We start from the raw sequence: 18,879 nt of genomic DNA, 5'->3' as shown, positions 1-18,879 counted from the left end.
ATTCGCGCCATTGGTGGATCTCTGCGGCCGTGATGGCGGCGGTGCGCGTGCGCGCTCGCTCCGGGGCGCTCTTCCCTAGTGGAGCGAGCGGGCCGTACTGTAGCAGGCCGACTGTGCTCCGCCCGGGTGAAAGGGCGGCGGCGGCGCTGGGCGGGGCCGAGTTCCACCTCCTGCTGCCGGGCTGTGGTGGGTCCTGAGAGCAGCTCAGGCGGGGCGGGGCCGGCCGAGTGGAGTCCGCGCGCACCCGCTCTGAGCTGCCCGCTCCGGCGGCTGCGCTGCTCGCCTCCCGCGACGTCGCGCCGGGGTCTCCAAGCATGACCGAGCTGAGACAGAGGGCGGTCCGCGAGCCAGACGCGCCGCCCGAGGACAAGGTAGCGGCGGCGTCGGGGTAGGCGCGGCCGGGCAGCGGCGCCCCCCGGAGGTCCGCGAGGGCCGCGCGCAGAGGGGTCGTCTCGCTCTCTGACCCTTTGTCGCGGCCGACGGCGGCCCCGGGCAGCGCCGAGGGTCTTTGGGTGGGGGCCCCGGCGGAGCGCGCATGAGGGGGCCGTAGGTTGGAACCCCGGCTCTGGGGTCTGGTTGGGGGTGGCATCTCCCGGGAGCAGGAAGGAGCGCGCTGGAGGTTGCGCGGGGCCACCTGCCTCGCAGGGTTGGTTGGGGTCCCCTTCCAGTCTCCTACCTCCCCGACGCCTTCCTGGTGGGGAGACATCGGGACCCCGCAAAGCCTTTTTTGGCAGGAGACTCATCTGAGCCAGTCTAAGGCTCTCTGCTCCCCTTTAAAAGGTTATTTGGGCGAGGAGGCGGCTATCAAGACAAGGCCATGGGATTTGCCTCTTAGGAGATTTAAATTCTTGAAAGTGAAATCTATTGGCTTTAAATTAAAAAAAAAATTACACGTCGTCAGTAGGTGTTGGAAGGTATACTCCCAGTATAGGTTTCCTGCTTCAAGTGTGGGCACTGATGGGGTAGAGCAGGAGGGTAAAAAAGAGGCCATCTTGGCGGGGACGCAGCTGGTTGGGGGGTGAGCGATGAGAGGGGTAGACACTTTTCACTGAAGTGAAAGATTTGTGTAGGGGAGTTGAGGGAGGTGGAGAGTGGTTGGTTCTGTGGACGTTGAATGACAGCGTAAGGGCTGGGACTTGGCGGTAGTATTTCAAGCTTCAGGAGCAGAGTATTCGGTAAATGCATCTGGCAATGATGTGTAGAATGGACTGAGGGAGCCTGGGCCAGGATGGAAGACAATGGTTAACTTGGGGGTTGCCAACGGGTGCCTTGCACATATTTTCTTTGGTTCACATGCTATTTTAAAAACTGGAAGGTTTCTCCTCTAACAGTCTGAATTTCAGGCCTGTGTGGATAACTGGAAGATCTGCCATCATAGTCCCACCTGATAAACATGGGGCTGGAGCTGAGGAACAGCTGTTGCCACCAATCCCTGTTGTCCTACACCAGGCCTACAGCCCCCACTTATGTGTGTAGCCTGCAGGTTTTGATAACTGGAGGAAAGGGACTTTAGGGAAACACCAGGAAGGAAGCAAGCACAAAATCTGGGGACAGGGTGTCAACAGAGCAGTTATTCTAGGAGGCATGTTTGGGGTGAAAGATAATAGGGTGTTAAACACGTTTTTTCTTACTGCTATTGACAGTGGATCATTCAAGAAGAACTCTTCATATTTTTAAAATAAATTTTGGGGAAAATTTCGGGTTTCAGCGCATGTTTAGGAGTCACTTGCGGAGAAACGGTACTTTGAAATCTCTTACCTTCCTGTGAAATATCCTGGTTGGGCCTGAAAGAACTCTGCCCTGTCCTGCATATACTAGCTGATGAATATTTAGTTGTTTAGAGGTTGTGTAACCCTGCTCAAGATTTAATATTAATGGACTTTGTGGCCTAAAAGGTGTGAAGAAAGGGAGACAAAAGAAGGCACGATAGCCAGTGGGCGATATTTTTTGAAAAGCTATTTGTAATAGTTAGACATACTTACTGGTGAAAACAAACACATACACACACCCCCGCCGTGGGATTGTGAGGTGAAAGTTTTTACCCTCCCTGCTCAATTCCTTGGATCCATCTCCCAGAGAAAAAGTGCCAGTTGAGTCTTAATTACTTTCTCATTCCATGTTTTAGGTAGGGAGAACATGAGGAGCTGTCCAGCTAAAGGTACCTTAAATTTTTAACTGCACTTGAAGCACTTACAGTGACAGAATGCCTGGGGTGGTGAGCTCCACTAAGTGCTTGTTCCCTAAAACAGAGCAGCTACTGCATTCGGTTAAAAACTGATTGATGTAGTCCATTAGTCCAGAACGAGGCACTCAGCTCCTCCCCTGCCCCGTCACTGAGTATTTCTGAACAACCACGTGTGGTATTTTTAATAATAAAGATACATTTTAAGAACTGTGAAATGCTTTATGTACCTTTGATGAATTATAGAATCTTTAAAAATATTTATTCTGTTTCATAGTTTGAAAAACCTATTTCCATGATTCTGTCTTTGCTGATATTCTTGTGTTAAAACTTAAGAAAATTAGAATAAAACAAGGCTCTCTCTTTAAAGAAATAAGAAAGAGAACTTTCTTATTTCATAAAAGAATTCAGAAAATAATATCAGGTCAGTTCATTACAAGAACTGGAACAAATTTGAAAGATTCTTTTAACTCTTCCATTTGCTTAATGGTTGTGGCAAAATTGTTTTGTAAATAAGCAGACAATCATTAGTTTCAAAATAATCTGGAGAATGTGTTTATTAGGAGTCAGAAGGTATTTTGTTATATTTAGCATCCTCGAATGGAATTTTCAAAGCCAATTGCTAATAAAGGAAATGTTTTCCTCTGGGAACCGTGCTTATAATTTTAAAGTCCCAAAGCACAGTATTGTTGCCAAATTTAAGAAAGTTGGAATTTAAACTTTGAGAGTGATCCTCTTTCCGCCCAACCATGTTTTTCCAAAGGAGGTTAGGAAAGAAAAGGATGAAACATGGGCCAAAAGATTGGCATCTTAAAATTTATGTTTGGGTTGGCATTTCAGGAGACTTTGTTTTGGAGGTTAGAGTGAAGGCTCTGCTGTATTTAGGTGCAGGAGTGCTACTTAAATTAGAGCTTTACTTGTTTCAAGGCTTCCTTTGTAGATGGATGAAGCCAGCATGGGGAGGAAATAGTGACGTCATTTAGAAAGGGGAGTTTAAATTTTAACTGAAGACGGTCGTTAGGAGCAGGGACTGTGCCACTTACCAGCTGTGTAACTTTGAGCAGGGCGCTTGTAAAAGCCTCTGTTTGTCCATCCCTAAAATGGAGGTGATAAAGTAGCATGTGCCTCAGAGGATGTTCCTGTGGATGAAATGAATATTTGTGTTACATAGGTGGGGCAGGAATTGTCACACTGTGATAGTGTATTGGCTAAGGTTGTTTCTGGCTGAAACATAGTTTTATAGAAAAAAATAATATTCTCCTTCCACTCTTGTAAGATGATTAAATCATCAAGTTGTGAGTGTTTGGAGTAGTTTTTCCCTATTCATCACTTTTTAAGGAAAGGGTTAGAGACAGGGCTTGGCCTTCTGTGACCTATCTTTTCAATTCATTTTCTTGCTGAATTTTTCGGTGCTCAGAATCACAGGCAGGCTTTAGCTGTAGAAGCAGCATTGCTGTATGCAATTATCTGCTCTTCACTGCACCACCTATAATATATTTTAGGACAGTGGTGAGTAATTAAAAGTGTTTTTCTGATATTTAAGAGTGAATTACGAAAATAATGAAATCTTAAGAGCTATAAAACTACAGATGTAGGAGAAATGCTCTGTTTCAACTTCTTTTTTTAATTGAGAAATACTTTGGATATTGAAAAATCAGTAAACCTTGACTATGTTTTTTTTTTTTTTAAAGATTTTATTTATTTATTTGACAGAGAAACAGGCAGCGAGAGAGGGAACACAAGCAGGGGGGAGTGGGAGAGGAAGAAGCAGGCTCCTAGCGGAGGAGCCTGATGTGGGGCTCGATCCCAGAACGCCGGGATCACGCCCTGAGCTGAAGGCAGATGCTTAACGACTGCGCCACGCAGGCGCCCCTGACTGTTTTTTTGTTTAATTTTTATTTTATTTATTTTTGAGAGAGCAAGTGCATGAATGGGGGGGAGGGGTAGAGGGAGAAGCAGGCTCCCTGCTGAGCAGGGAGCCTGATGTAGGACTTGGTCCCAGCACCCTGGGATCATGACTTGAGCTGAAGCAGACGCTTAACCAACTGAGCCATCCAGACACCTTTTTTTTTTTAATTTTTATTTTATTTTATTTTTTTGATGTAAAGTTCAATGATTCATTAGTTGCGTATAACACCCAGTGCACCATGCAATATGTGTCCTCCTTACTACCCATCACCAGCCTATCCCATTCCCCCACCCCCCTCCCCTCTGAAGCCCTCAGTTTGTTTCTCAGAGTCCATAGTCTCTCATGCTTCATTCCCCCTTCTGATTATCCCCCCTTTCTTTATCCCTTTCTTCTCCTACCGATCTAGACACCCATCCAGACACCCTTGACTATGGTTCTTAAACAGGGAGAGAAGGTACAAGATTTGTCACATAACCCACCATTTTAAATTTCTTATTTATGTTGATCACAGTGTTTAAGTTTAAAAACTCAATTAGCTCCCATTTTGTGACTACTTAAAATTAGGTTTTTTTTTAAATTAGTTTTTTTCAAAAGCTAATTTTGGGGGTGCCTTGCTGGCTCAATTGGCAGAGCATACAACTCTTGATCTCAGCGTTGTAAGTTTGAGCCCCACGTTGTGTGTAGAGATTACTTAATTTTTTTTTTTTAAAGAGCTGATTTTGTTTGAAATGTTTTGTGTTTGCACACATTTGTGATATTTCATTATGAGAATTTATATCTTTTAAAAATGTTAAATTGTTCTCATTTTCTAGAACTAGAAAAATCTTAGAGGTCATTATTTGATAGAAGAAGATACCATATCCCAGAGAGTTTACTTGTTCAAGGTCACACAGCTTGTTAGAGGCAGAATGGGTCATAGTATGAAGGTTTTCTTATTTCTGTTTTTTTCTCATTATGTTGCATAATGCTGCCAGCAAGGGTACAGAATTAATTTACAGATTTTAAAAACATGCCCGAATAGCACCTATTTTTCTTATGTGGCTATAAAAATCAGAAAAATAAAAAATGAATCTTTCAAAATATATGTGTGTGTGTGTGTGTGTGTGTGTGTGTGTGTGTATATGTATATGCAAATTCTCAGTAAATGTGGAGATTCTGAGGGAAAAAAAATTGGCAGGAAAAGTTGATTAGGTCCAGTTTTCCCAGTTACTGGTGGTTTATATGTTTTGGAGTCATCCCTGGGAGCAGCCATTCGGGTATCTTTGAAAGGAACTCCCACTGTGGTGTGGGCTCCTCACACGGAGCTGCATATGAGGCTGCTTTCCGGATGATGACTTTTAGTATCAGAACTGTTTGTTCCAGCAATAATCAGTCACTCCGTATTCAACAGACCTTCTCCTTAGAACATTCACTGAATCCCGTGTCTGCTGTATACAGTCTCTGTTAGCTCCGAGGGAGGGCTGGTGTCTGTGTTCATGAAGAAAATGTTCAGGATTTTTGGCTCTAAATCTCCAAGTATTTCATTATTTCTCCATTGATATGAAGAAGTATAACTGAATGCACAAAAAGGAATCTTGTAACTAATTTCACAGTTGCAAAAGGATGCAAATAATCGTCCTTTAAACTGTTTGAAAGAATGTGAATGTCAATACAGTACCCCCCTCCCCCGCCCTTATCTGCAGGGGATATGTTCCAAGACTCCAGTGGATGCCTGCAACTGCACATTGTACCGAATCCTGTATCTACTGTGTTTTTGGCTATACATACGTACCTATGATAAAGCTTAATTTGCACATTAGCTCAGTGAGAGACCAAAATAGAGTACTTACAACCATATACTATAATAAAAGCTACGTGAATGTGTTCTTTCTCTCGGAATATTGTTCTGTACTCGCCCTTCTTGGCTGATGTGAGATGATGAAATGCCTATGTGATGAGATGAAGTGAGGTCAATGACGTAGGCACTGTGACTTAGAGGTTGGCTACTGTTGACCCTCTGACGATACCTCAGGAGGATCACCTGCTTCCAGACCCCTGTTGACTGCCAGTAACTGGGGCCTGGGAAGCCAAAACTGCAGTAAGGGGACTACTGTGTTTCTGATTTATGTGCTCTTCCATCTGCTCTAGGATCTACCCAGGTAGAGCAGATTGAACTCGTTGGTGTTTCCAGTAGGCTTGCAGAGTAACTCTCCTGCACACGTTTCATGTTCCCTGTGTCGTGATAGCCTCCCTGACTTTCGTGATCCGTGCTGGAGGCTGTTGGGTGTGAGACAGCACAGCCTTTCATGTGCTATACTGCCCTCTTGTTTGTGAAAGAGACATAGAGACCCTGACTCTTGATTAGTATTTTCGCCAGGGACGGCTTGGAAAAATACGAATTTGTTCCTGGCATTGGGCAGAGTTCTTGCCTTCCAAGCCTTGTGGCATGGTGTTGTGGTGCCAGCGATGGTAGGCTAGTTCCATTAGGCAGCTCACCCTGCCAGTTCCCAATCTTTGTTCTCATGCTGTTTGCCCCAACAATGGGGACAGCAGAACGCCCACAAAGTTGAGCGACCTTTTCAAGAAAGTTAAACTTTATTGTGTCATTTTGGCTGGGCAGTGCAGGGTTCAGAATTTGAAAGGTGCAAAGGGTGCCCTGTGAATTGCACCTTCCCTCCTCCCCCGTGCTCCGCAGAAGCAGCCTCTTGAGCCAAGTTGCAGTGCTCATGAGTGCCTGCTATTGGTGCAGAACCTGATATGTCCTTCCGAAGTCACATGTCCTTTTGTTACCTTTTGACAGCAAGTCCTTTGTATTAGGGTCACTGCAGGGCTAGGCTGGGGCTTCTCTGTAAAGACTCTGCTATGTTTTTGAAAGAGCTGTTGAGACATGGGATTTACTGGCAATACTCCCTCTCCTGGGTCCCTGGTGTTGAGAGGATTTCTGTCATTGACCCCAGATTCCTCAGTGGGCGATTCTCAGAGCCTCCTCTCCATAATCTGTGTCCTGCTAGTCCTGGTGGTTTCAGTGATATCCAGGACATTCCTTGGTGATATCCCTCAGTCAGTGACTATCTCAAATCTGACTTCTCTTGTTCTAGACATTGACCCTCTTTGTCTCCTCTGCAAGTAGAATCAGATCTCTTAAGTTGCTCTAGGTTAAGTCCACTGGTCTCTGTGTCTTCTCCCTCACCCCTTCCAGGTCATGGGTTCTAACCAGGTGTTACCTGGATTCCTTACTTATTGCTCTTGCATATTTCACATAGTTCAGCACTATTGAGAACCCTTCTAATTGAGCTCCATCCCTTCAGGATTTTGTACTCAGTCACTTCTAGTCCATCTGTCCTTTCTATCCTCTAACAGCTTTGAAACTACCCTATAAATTATAGGGGAAAAAAGAAGAAATTCTGGCTATAGGAGACTATAAAGTCTTCTCTCTTACCCAGTCGCTCCTCTTGCTTGGCCCCTGTGATATCAATCTTGGCTCTTGCTGTTTCCATCTCCTGAATTGTGCTCTTTGTCACCTCTCTCCCTACCTCTACCTATTTAAATCTTATTTTCTCAAAATCTATTTTAGCTCTTCTCCATGTCATTACTTCATCAGGCATATAGTTATTGTAGAAACCACAGAAATGTGTACCTATGAGAATGAAATCCACCTACCATCCCATCATGCAGAGAAGCAACCATTGTTCAAATGCATGTGGTTGCACATGGCTGTAATAGTAGTTACCATGTATGATCTGATAGCTTGCCTTTTTATGCTGTCAGAAGTATTTTCCCACATTGTTAAGTTTCGTTAAATTCTTTATAAGCAGTATTTCAAACTTTTTCTTATTATGAAAGAAACAGATGAAAATAAAAGATATTCATTGTAGGGGCACCAAAAAGAAAAAGAAATCACCTTAAGCCTGCCATTGAGAGAGAACCACTGTTGTTGCTGTTTTGGTGCGTAGCCTTTCTTTTTATATGCACTGCACGTTCCTGTACGATGTATACTACTGTTTTAGAACTCATTTTTTTTTTAACTAAAGAATATACCCTAAACACTGTTCAAGTCTGTAAACATTTAACCAGCATCATTTTTAATGTCTATATGTCATTTCATTGTGTTTCTCCACCTTACCTTATTGAACCAATCAGGCTTTTAAGTTACTTAAATTTTTTGCTATTATAAACAAGCTGCAGGAAATACCCTTGTTGAAATAAAACAAAACACAAAAAACCCTTTCTGCACATGCATATCCTTAGATAAGTTCTATGTTTAGAACTGCTGATTTAAAAAGGGATGTACATTGTCTAAGCTTTTGATACAATTAATATATTTCCTTCCTGCAGTAAATTTGTAGCCACCCTAACTTCATGAGAGTGTCTATCTTTGTGGTCTCTCCTCCCCGACAAAGACATACTGAGTATTCACTTGTTTCCTGATCTTAGAAGAGGTATTATAGCCTAGTGGTTACAAGCACAGACTTCTAGGTGGACTGCTTGGTTTATAACCTGGCTCCCCCAATAATTTGCCTCAGTTTTCTCCTCTGAATAATGGAGCTTAGAATGAGGTTGTTCTGAGGCATTATCATGCTTTTCCCAAAGGAACTGTACCTTAGAGTAACCAAATAGTTGATTAGAAGTTTCTCTTTATAGAATAAATGGAAAAAGAGTGATAGAATATTACTATATTCAGCTCCCCCACTGAATTGATAGAATGAGACCATAACCATCAATGCTGCTACCATCAGACAACCAGATATTGTGTATCTCCTGATGGAAGTACAAATTAGAGGAGGAATCTTGTCCAAAAGTCATATCTGAGCCTGATCAATACTTTAGTTCTAAGTCCTAGTTTACAGGAAATTCAAGGGACAGGAGAGCACATTGAAAAACACCACTGGACAAATGACGTGGTTACTTTAGAAAATACATGGCAAGGAGACATCTTGCCCCATTTTAAGAGAAAGGGGGAGCAATAGATATGATAAAACCTACACATTAAAAGACTTAAGGCATATTAATGATTTTTGGACCTCATTTGGGTCCTGATTGAATCAAACTGCAATGAAAAGAAAAAAAATTGAAAATTTTGGGTGAATTTGAATATTGGAAATTTAATATAAAGGAATTGTTAATTTTTATAAGTGTGATAATGGTATAGTGATATTTAAAAGCCCCTAATTAGAAAAAAAAACACTATAAAAGAAACAGTTGGTAAATAGAGCTACATTAAAATTAAGAACTAAATGAAAAGGAAGTCTACAGATGAAAAGGAGGTCTACAGACGAAAAGGAGGTCTACAGATGAGAAGATATAAAAAATATATTTGACACAAGACTCATATCCAGAATCTATGAAAAGAATTCCTACAAAATGAATATATAAAAAGACAACTCAGTTAAATGGGCTCCTCAGGTGGTCAATAAATATATGAAAATGTGCCCAACATCTTTAGTTTTTAGGGAAGTGCAAATTAAAACCCACAGTGAGATTCCACTGCACACCCATCAGCACGGCTAAGATTAAGAGGACTGAAAATACTAAGGGATGCAAGTATGTGGAGTTCATATACTGTTTGTGGGAGTATAAACTGGTACAACCACTCTGGAAAACTGTTTGGCAAATATTTACTGAAGCCTATGTATAGGGTCATCTGGGTGTCTCAGTCAGTTGGGTGTCTAACTCTTGGTTTCAGTTCAGGTCATGATCTCAGGGGCGTGAGATTGAGCCCCGTGTTAGGCTGGGTTCCATGCTAAGCTTGGAGTCTGCTTGAGATTCTTTCTCTCTCCGTCTGCTCTTCTCCACCCCACTCATGTGCGTGCTCTCTCTCTCTCTCAAATAAATAAAATCTTAAAAACATAAAACGTACATATACACAAAATCTTTTTTTTTTTTTTAAGATTTTATTTATTTATTTGACAGAGAGGGAGACACAGCCAGCGAGAGAGGGAACACAAGCAGGGGGAGTGGGAGAGGAAGAAGCAGGCTCCCAGCGAGGAGCCTGATGCGGGGCTCGATCCCAGAACGCCAGGATCACGCCCTGAGCTGAAGGCAGATGCTTAACCACTGAGCCACCCAGGCGCCCCATATACACAAATTCTGTGAACATACATAGATGATTACCTGATAGAAATCTGTACATAATGTTCATAATGTTCACTAAAAGACAAGTTTTAGAATATTGAAAGCAGTGTTCTCTGCAGTAGCCCCAACCTGCAAACAACCCAAATTGTGAACAAAGCTGCCCTGAACATGGGTGTACAAATATTTGTTGGGATCTCTGCTTTCAGTTATTTTGGGTGTAGACCCCAAAGTGGAATTGCTGGATCATATGGTAGTTCTGTGTTTAGTTTCTTGCAGAAATGCCACAATTGTGTATTCTTGTATTTTGGCAATTTCTATTTTAATATCTAATAATGGCAAGTATTGATCAACATACCTTAGATAGACAACTATTAAGGTCCTCAGTAATTAAGAGTGTAAAGAGGGGGATGCCTGGGTGGCTCAGCCGGTTAAGCATCTGCCGTTGGCTCAGGTCATGATCCCAGGGTCCTGGGATCGAGCCCGCATTGGGCTCCCTGCTCATTAGGGAGCCTGCTTCTCCCTTTCCTTCTCCCTGCTGCTCTGCCTGCTTGTGCGTGCGCGCTGTCTCTCTGTCAAATAAATAAATAAAATCTTTTTTTAAAAAAGTGTAAAGAAGTCTTGAGATTAAAAAAAAAGGCAAGAACTGCAGCTTTAATGAACTGTATTACTCGCCAAGGAAGAGAAGGGTTGAAGCAGTCTTTGCTAATGGGGGTGGATGAGGTGGGTGATACTCTCCTTTGCTCTGCAGTCTCCCAGTTTGGAGGATACCTTATACAGTCACCCTAATGATGGGATCCATTATCAGGTGGATCGTCAGACTGGGTAACCCAGTCACCTTTGCTTGGTGTTGTAGGAGAGCTTCCTGAACTGACAAGTTTTCATCTTCTTATAGACCATGCTTTAGAATGAAAAAACTACAGAATACGGCTTTATTACACCCCTGGTTGTTACATTTAACATCTCTTTGTATGGTATTCATAAGACATCAGGCCGTTTTTTTTTTCTTCTAAAAGAAGGCCTCTTATCATATATTCACAAAACATATGTTGCCAATGTGACTGCTCTCAAAATACCAGTAATTTTGAAGACCATACATTCCTTTTGAATTTTGACTAATGATTTGAAATCTGTCTAATGATTCTGACTTCCTTCCCCTGTTACTTGGAATATAACTAAAAAATTTCCCCATGTATTTTTTTGTTAAAAATGTCAAATGGGGGTGTCTGGGTGGTTCAGTCAGTTAAGTGTCTGACTCTTGGTTTTGGCTCAGGTCGTAATCGCAGGGTTGTGGGGTCCAGCCCCGTGTTGGGCTCCATGCTCAGTGGGGAGTCTCTTTGAGATTCTTCCTCTCCTTCTGCCCCTGCCCGCTGGCTCCCCCATGTTGTCTTTAACTCGCTCTCCCTAAAAATAAATAAGTCTGTAAAAAAAAAGGTCAAATGGATTTTTGAGACACAAATGTTTGTTTCCTGTATAAACGTTGACTGAAGACATCACGTTGAGGATCATGTGCATTGTACGCAGTTCGCATATTAACCATCTGTGCGTGTCTTCCCAGGAAAATGCTAACGGGGGAGGGCTTGCAGGGTGTGTTTGCTTGATGCAGCCTTTTCTTCTGGTCTGCAGAACACATCACTTCCTCCCAAGGCAGGCGGCACCAAGCCCATTCAGTTGCTAGTCCTTGGATGCAGCCTAGAGTTCTGTATCACAGTTTGATGTCCAGTAGTTTCACTGGGTCTGGCTACCATGCACTAAAGGTTGTCTTCCATCCCTCTCCCCTTCAAGGACAATTGTGGAAGAGGGTCAGAATGAAGGGGGCAGGATAACCCAAATAAGCGTTCCCATTTGGACAAGGAAAGAATGAGCGGCAATGTCTTGGCTCACCTTGCTCCTGACTGGGAATTTGTCTGAGACCCCTGTGTGCTTAGATGGGGCCTGTTGCTTGATAGGCTTCACTTTAGGTTGAACAGATGGGGAGCCAAAGCTCCTAAATCTGATCCACCGTCCCATATGTCAGATCTCAGCCCACAACTTCTCCAAGGTAGCACAGGGCAGAGGGCTTCTACTTTCTCTGGAGCCTTTCTGAAGTATATCCTCTTGGCTACACTTTCTGTTTCATTTCCTCCATCTTAGTCCTTCAGTCTGCTTTGTTATCCAGAAATTTGTTGAAATCTCATGTATGTGGTTGGTCCCTGTCCCTTACTATCTCTGCCTAAAAGGGCATGGTTTTATTCCTCACTGTGCTTATCGACATTCATTCAGTGGGATATTGAGGTCGAAAGGCCTGCGCTCTGTCTGCTTTCATCAACAGGAAGTTTTCAGTTTTGAGAGAATGAGCTGATCTTACATTAGAAGGAGCCTGTTGCAACACTTTTGTTGTTCTATGTTTGGGGTGAAGGATAAACATGGTTCCTCTTGATTGATGGCACCTGTGAATTCTGGGCTTCTGCTCTTGACATTAAGAAGGGCAAGAGCTGACAAGTGATCATGGGAAATGCCTGTGTTTGATTGGAGTTGGCTGATGGAGGAGAGGACACTGGGTAGGAGACCAGGGAAGAGAAGGAGAGGATGGTGTGCTACCAGATCCTGAAAGAACAAGTTTTTGAGAAGAAAGAAAAGCTGTGTCAAGTACCATGGAGAGGTCAAGTAGAATGAGGTGCAGACAAGGTTTTAACCTTGCCAACATTTCCCACAATGGTTCAAAAATCCTTTCATGGAAGATGGTATCCCAGAAGGTGATAGGACCTAAGTTTTTCTGAACAGTAAACCTTTATACATTTCCATTTTATGGATTTTGCTAAGTTCTTGTGAGATTTTATTTATTTGACAGAGAGCGCTTGAGTACAAGCAGGGGGAGCGGCAGGCAGAGGGAGAAGCAGGCTCATCTGGGACTCGATCCCAGGACCCCGGGGATCATGACCTGAGCCGATGGCAGACAACTTAACTGAGCCACCCAGGCGCCCCAGTCTTATGATATTTTTAAGCCTCCGTTACCTTATGAAATAGCTAGTACTGTGTGTGTTTATAACCTGTTTCTTTAAACATTACAAAGTCTCAGGCTTCTGTACCAAAAAGTAGTTGCTGTCCTGTTAAGCTGCAAGTGACTGAAAACCACAAATAATAGTGGCTTAAACAAGATAGAAATATAAATACACTTCTTCCTCACATGTCAAGGATTCAGGTTCCTTCTCTTGACTGTTCCACTATCCTGAGTGTATGACTTCCACCCCTAGCACAGGATGGCCGCTGGAATTCCAGCCATCATGTCCATATTTCAGAAAACAAGAAGAAGGGAAGAAGAGAGAAAAGGCCTCTTCCTTTCCTGTAAGGACTCTTACTAGAAAATGCACTGTTTTTGCATCTACCCCATTGGTCAGAACTCTGTCACATGTCCTTGCTTGGCTGCAAGGGAAGCTGGGAAATGCCCTGTCTAGGTGGCCATGTGCTTGACTAAGCCTTGGGGTTCCTATTATAATGGAAGAAAAGGAGAATAGAGGTTGGGACAAACAGAGAACTTTGAGCACTTCCAAAGGCCTGAAGATGCCTGTGAAAAATTGTCAGGCATTCTACAAAGCAGTGCAGAAGCAAAGCTGTGGGAAGACAAGGACAGAGAGTAAAAGTGTCCAACTGTGGTGGCCAAGGGTCTCTTGTGGTGGTAGGCAGCCGGGTCACTGACATCCAGATAAGGAGAAAAGGGACTGTTTTGCAGGTGTGAGGGTGGGAAAGAAGGGCAGGGGTCAAGTACAGGTAGCTGCCTGTGGCTTAGAGGGAGAACCCTCAAGGCACAGGCCTTGGGGATCTGTTGGTGAGTGGTCCATAAATATCTGGCAAATGAAGGAATAATATCTAGAAAACTCCCTGCATCTCAGTAGATCCCAAGACCCTGAGATCATGACCTGAGCCAAAACCAAGAGTCGGACGCTTAACTTACTGAGCCACCCAGGCACCCTCCCTTCCTTAAAGTCATCCTTACTCCCAACATGAGGCTTAAACTCACAACCCCGAGATCAGGAGTTGCATGCTCTACTGACTGAGCCAGCCTGACACCCCTAAAAATCTTAATTCTTATGAAATTGTATGGAAATGACCTGTTAAAGACAACCAGCAATGGTGCTGCTTTAACTAGATGACTTCAGATAAAAATGATCACACATGCAGTCTCTTTCCACTGTTGCAATAGAAATGTACATTCCCTAGATGTTGGACCAGTCACTTGCTGGCGGGGTTGCAGGTCCTAGCAGGGCTCTCCTGCTGCCTGGAGGGCCTAACAAGGATGCCATGGTTAGGTTCTCAGTGTGATGTGGCACTTCTTTTTGGAGAAATGAATCAGTTACTGATTAATTCAGTCTTCAAAATAATAATAGTCTTCTAAATAAGAGGTCATTGGTGGAAAAATAATCAGTTGAGAAATGGTCCCATTATGTCACATATGGAAGTAGGCTCAGGGGGACTGAACAGCCAGCCCTCATTCTGATTGCCTTTAGCCAGTTTTTCCAGGGGCTTCCCTCTGAAGGCATAAATCATAAATCTTCTGTATTCCCTTCAACTGTAGGTGGATAGTGTCCCATCCTACTTTTTGAGTATGAGGGTAGTTTGTAGAAGCCCAAAGACCTCCTTCACTGGCTACGTTAAATAGACTCTCCCACTGCAGTCCGGTCTGTGCTGTCTTGAGGCTGATGTCTGTCACCCCCTATAGTTTTGGGACAGCCAGGGCCACATGGGCTTTGTTTTTTCACAGGATGTCAGCCAGACTCTCAGTTTTCTCTTGAACAGTTGCCATTTCTATCTTCTATCTGCTTCACAGAATTCTCTGTACAGAGAATTTTCAATTTTCACATAGTGGTCTGTTGAAAACACGCTACCGAGAGTAGCTATTTTGAGCACTTTGAAAAAGAACCATTTCTTCCAGAGATATCAGCTTTTCCTAGAGGCTTTTTATCAGAAAAGTGACATCTCATCGTTCTAGAGGGTCCGGCTTGAGTCCTAGGAGCTGTGGTTAGACATCCTCTTTCCTAGACTCTGGAAGAATTATCTGGATTACAGGGTTTGGTGTTCTAACATACAACCCTTACATTTCTCATTGGTCTTAAAATATCCAAAATACGAGCTCTCTGTCTTCTGTGCACTGGGAGCAGCTCTCCTGCCTCAGCCCCTCATCCCCTGAAAATGTATGTCTGTGCGAAGTTTCTCTCCACCCCCTTGCTGGGCGGAGCACCTCTCAGCTGTTGAGCCGGATCAATGTCTACAGCGGTGCTAAAAGCAGCTGAGACGCTGACAGATGAGAGCCTCAGTAGCTTGGCAGCCCTGTGTCCCCTGACCTCACTTATTCCCAGCTGCAGCTGAACCAGAGCCATTTCAAGCGACATCGGCACAGTAGCCAAGTTCATTGGGGCTGGGGCTGCCATGGTAGGGTTGGCTGGCTCTGGGGCTAGAATTGGGACTCTTGAGGAATTTCATCATCAGTCATGTCAGGAACCTGTCTCTGAAGCAACAACTCTCCTACACCATTCTGGGCTCTGCCCTCTCAGAGGCCGTGGGGGCTCTTTTGCCTGATGGTGGCCTTTCTTTCCTCTTCACAATGTGAAGACACTATGTGTCCATCTTTCTCCCGTGTCTCACCTGCCTTGTATGTTCCTTTTCTTATACCTCCCCAGGCAGCGTGGGGCAAGTGGTTGGCTCAGGGTTTGACAGAGGGAAGACAAATAAATACTGTATTAGTAAGAGAAAAGAAAATCTAAAATATAAGAATGAGCCATGAAGTTGAAAAACCAAAGACTTTGAGTATCCAGGGGATCAAAAAGGGGATGGAAAACCAGGATGGTTTGAGATTTTTCAGGGCCCCTTTTTTTCCAGGGAATTTGGCCCAGGATTTCCATCTTCATTCATCACAAATGTCTCTTGGCTTTGACAAGTTCGGTATAGATAATGTGGCTGGGGAAGCTGACCTCAGGGGCTGCTTGTTTTGGTTACTTTGAAGAATCTCATGTCGCTTCTTATGGTTATCCATGTGGGACTAGGGCTTGCTCATCATTCTGACTTACTTAGCACTGCTTGGGGAGGGGGCAGAGGAGGGGCTTGTGGAGTGGCGACATTTGAGCTGAGGGAGCAGGAATGTGTCTGGAAAGATGGACCAAGAATAAGTCAGGGGTCCCAGTGGGAAGGCCTGAGAGCCAGGCCAGAAAGTTTAGGGGGAAGCCAGTAAAGGTGTCAGCACGGAGGAGTTGAGCGGCTTAGATATATCCATTTGGTACTTTTTAAAAGTATGGAAACAATACTTGTTTGGTGGAAAATGTGGAGGTGTTGGGAAATTATTTAAAAATTTAAATTACCTTTAATTTTACTACCTAGAATATAGCTGCTGTTAACATTTTTCTTTTTTTTTAAGATTTTATTTATTTATTCGACAAAGATAGAGACAGCCAGCGAGAGAGGGAACACAAGCAGGGGGAGTGGGAGAGGAAGAAGCAGGCTCATAGCGGAAGAGCCTGATGTGGGGCTCGATCCCATAACGCCGGGATCACGCCCTGAGCCGAAGGCAGACGCTTAACTGCTGTGCCACCCAGGCGCCCCTGCTGTTAACATTTTTATTGGGCCCTGCTAATCTTTTTTTCTGTGGCCGCTTGGTGCTTTTCCCTATCTTTGTTAAGTAGATCATATAAGTTGTTTCTTATAAGGGCATGATGGACATCCTCATGTAAATGCAGTATTTCTCTAGATACTCTCTTGGATATATTTCTCACCAAGGAATGACCAGATCAGAGGAGATGTGAACCATTTAAAGGTTCTTAATACATATTTCCAAATTGCCTTTCAGAAAGATGGTACTAATTTACATTTGCTTGAGTGCTCTATGAGTATACTGGTTTTCTCCAAGCCTGGTCCACTGTGAATGTTCTTTTTATCTATTCAGTCTGATGTGAGAAAATGGCTTCTATGGCCATTTTACTTTTGATGTCATTGATTATTAGTGAGGTTAAGTAAGTATACAGGTCATTTGTATTTGGCAAATTGTCTCTTGCTGACTTTTTCCTATTGGCATGGCCACATTTTATTGATTTGTAAGAGGTTTTTTGTTTTGTTTTTGTTTTTTTTAAAATAGTGAAGGAAGCTGAAAGATCTGATTTTTCACATAGACTTGCTACCTAGCGGGTGTTTGAGGGCCAGGGAGCGCTGTTCAGCAGGGCTGTGATATTACACATCCCGATCACGCATTGACCAGCTGGTGACTTGTATGTATATATATCTAGAGGCCGGCTTCCTGGATTATCAGAAGTATTGGCTCCTCTTTTACACGGATGAGCAAAAAGGCTAGAACTTCAAGTCAGAATTTGAACCCAGGTAGGCTGAATCTGAGTTCCATGCTCTTTGCTTTAGCCATTCTGCCCTTTCTGGCCTCCTGGTCTCCCTAGTCTTTTCCTTCCGTGGCTCGGCCAAAGAGCCCCTAACACAGGAGGATCTGTGAGCATCTCAGGGTTAGCCAACAGGACCGTGGGGGTGGGAGAGCACTTGCCTCACTCTGCACCTGTTTTGGAGAGAGGAGGTGGGCTAGTGGCCCCAGAGTTCTTTGGGTCCTGCATGCTGGAAGCAGGGGCCTCTCTGCACGGGCCCTGGAAGCTGCACCAATGTGAGGCCTTTGTGCATGGAGGCCTTACCCCCTGATGCTCACTTGAGCCCCAGCTTCTCCGTGGAACCCTCTCTGCTCCCGTACCCCATTTCTTCATCTTCCTTCTTTTTCCAGTCTTCTGTGGAAATTGACTGTTCAAGTTCTGGTTAGGTGCTGTCTCATCAGCAAATAAAGTCTCTGGAGTTGGGCTCCTTGTCTTAGAGTTCTGTAGCTCCCACGAGATTCAGTAAAGGATGCATGTTGATTTGTCATGATGGTTTCTGGCAGGGAGGCAAAACTGACTGTCGCTGGGAGAAGAAAGCTTGAAGGCACAGCCCTCCTGCGACTTGGTCATAAGCTCCTGGTTACTGTCAGACTTGGCTGTCCCTAGCACATATGGTTGTCAGAAGGTGGAGTGGTGCTAAGTCAGCTGTGAAGATTAGCAGCTGGCTGGGCAGTGAGAATGAGGCCTCTGGTTTCAGGAGGAATTTGTAGAGCTTAGTGACCAGAGTTGGAGAGCAAAAAGAAAATATTGGCATGTCAGTATTTATTTCTAGTACTGAAGTACCACATTATGTTAACATGATGTGTACCCCTTTCAGAAGTAGCCTGACTTCTGGCACCATATTTTATTTTATTTTTTGCTAGTGGTGATCCACTGAACTGATTTTAAGACCCGGTAGGTTTCAATCCACAGCTTGAAAAACACCAATACCCCTGAGATAGGAATTGTTTCTGTCTCTTAGATGAAAAAGCTAAGGCCCGGAAGGTGACACGATGTCTCCTAAGATCACACAGCTAGTACTGGTTCCCTCTTCCCCATTCTTCTGGGGTACTCATCTCCTTGAGATAGACTTGCTTCTTTGGAAAGTCGGTTGCATCCTTCTTCTTCTTCTTCTCCTCCTCCTCCTCCTCCTCCTTCTTCTTCTTCTTCTTCTTCTTTTTTGTCTAGTTTACCACTCCCTCTTACTCGTGTTTACGGGATTGATGTTCATTATTAATGTAGCTTTAGTGAATTCCAGTATTACAGTTCTTAAGTACCGAGAATGTTTTTGAGATTATGAATAGTATACATTTGCTCATTGTTTGGGAAGTTTTGTGATTTGGAGGCTTTCATGGCATTCTTCCTCTGTGTCC

General features: G+C 43.8%; 1 protein-coding gene and 1 pseudogene across 2 annotated transcripts in view; both read left to right on the top strand.

Annotated features, from left to right (window-relative positions):
• The first annotated feature begins 247 nt into the window (after positions 1 to 247).
• CDS2 (CDP-diacylglycerol synthase 2) overlaps positions 248 to 18,879 on the top strand; it is a 61,381-nt gene continuing 42,749 nt past the window's right edge. For both annotated transcript variants that reach the window (XM_040637998.1, XM_040637997.1), the window contains exon 1: positions 248 to 371. In XM_040637998.1, coding sequence (XP_040493932.1) covers positions 315 to 371 — 57 coding nt within the window. In that variant the 5' untranslated portion in view covers positions 248 to 314. The remainder of the gene's footprint in view (positions 372 to 18,879) is intronic.
• LOC103674537 lies at positions 14,642 to 17,913 on the top strand (annotated as a pseudogene).

Source organism: Ursus maritimus, unplaced genomic scaffold (assembly GCF_017311325.1).
Source record: "Ursus maritimus isolate PB19 unplaced genomic scaffold, ASM1731132v1 scaffold_22, whole genome shotgun sequence".
NCBI classification, from domain to species: Eukaryota; Metazoa; Chordata; class Mammalia; order Carnivora; family Ursidae; genus Ursus; species Ursus maritimus.
Note: the sequence above shows the minus strand (reverse complement) of the source record. Positions and strands in the feature narration are given on the sequence as shown.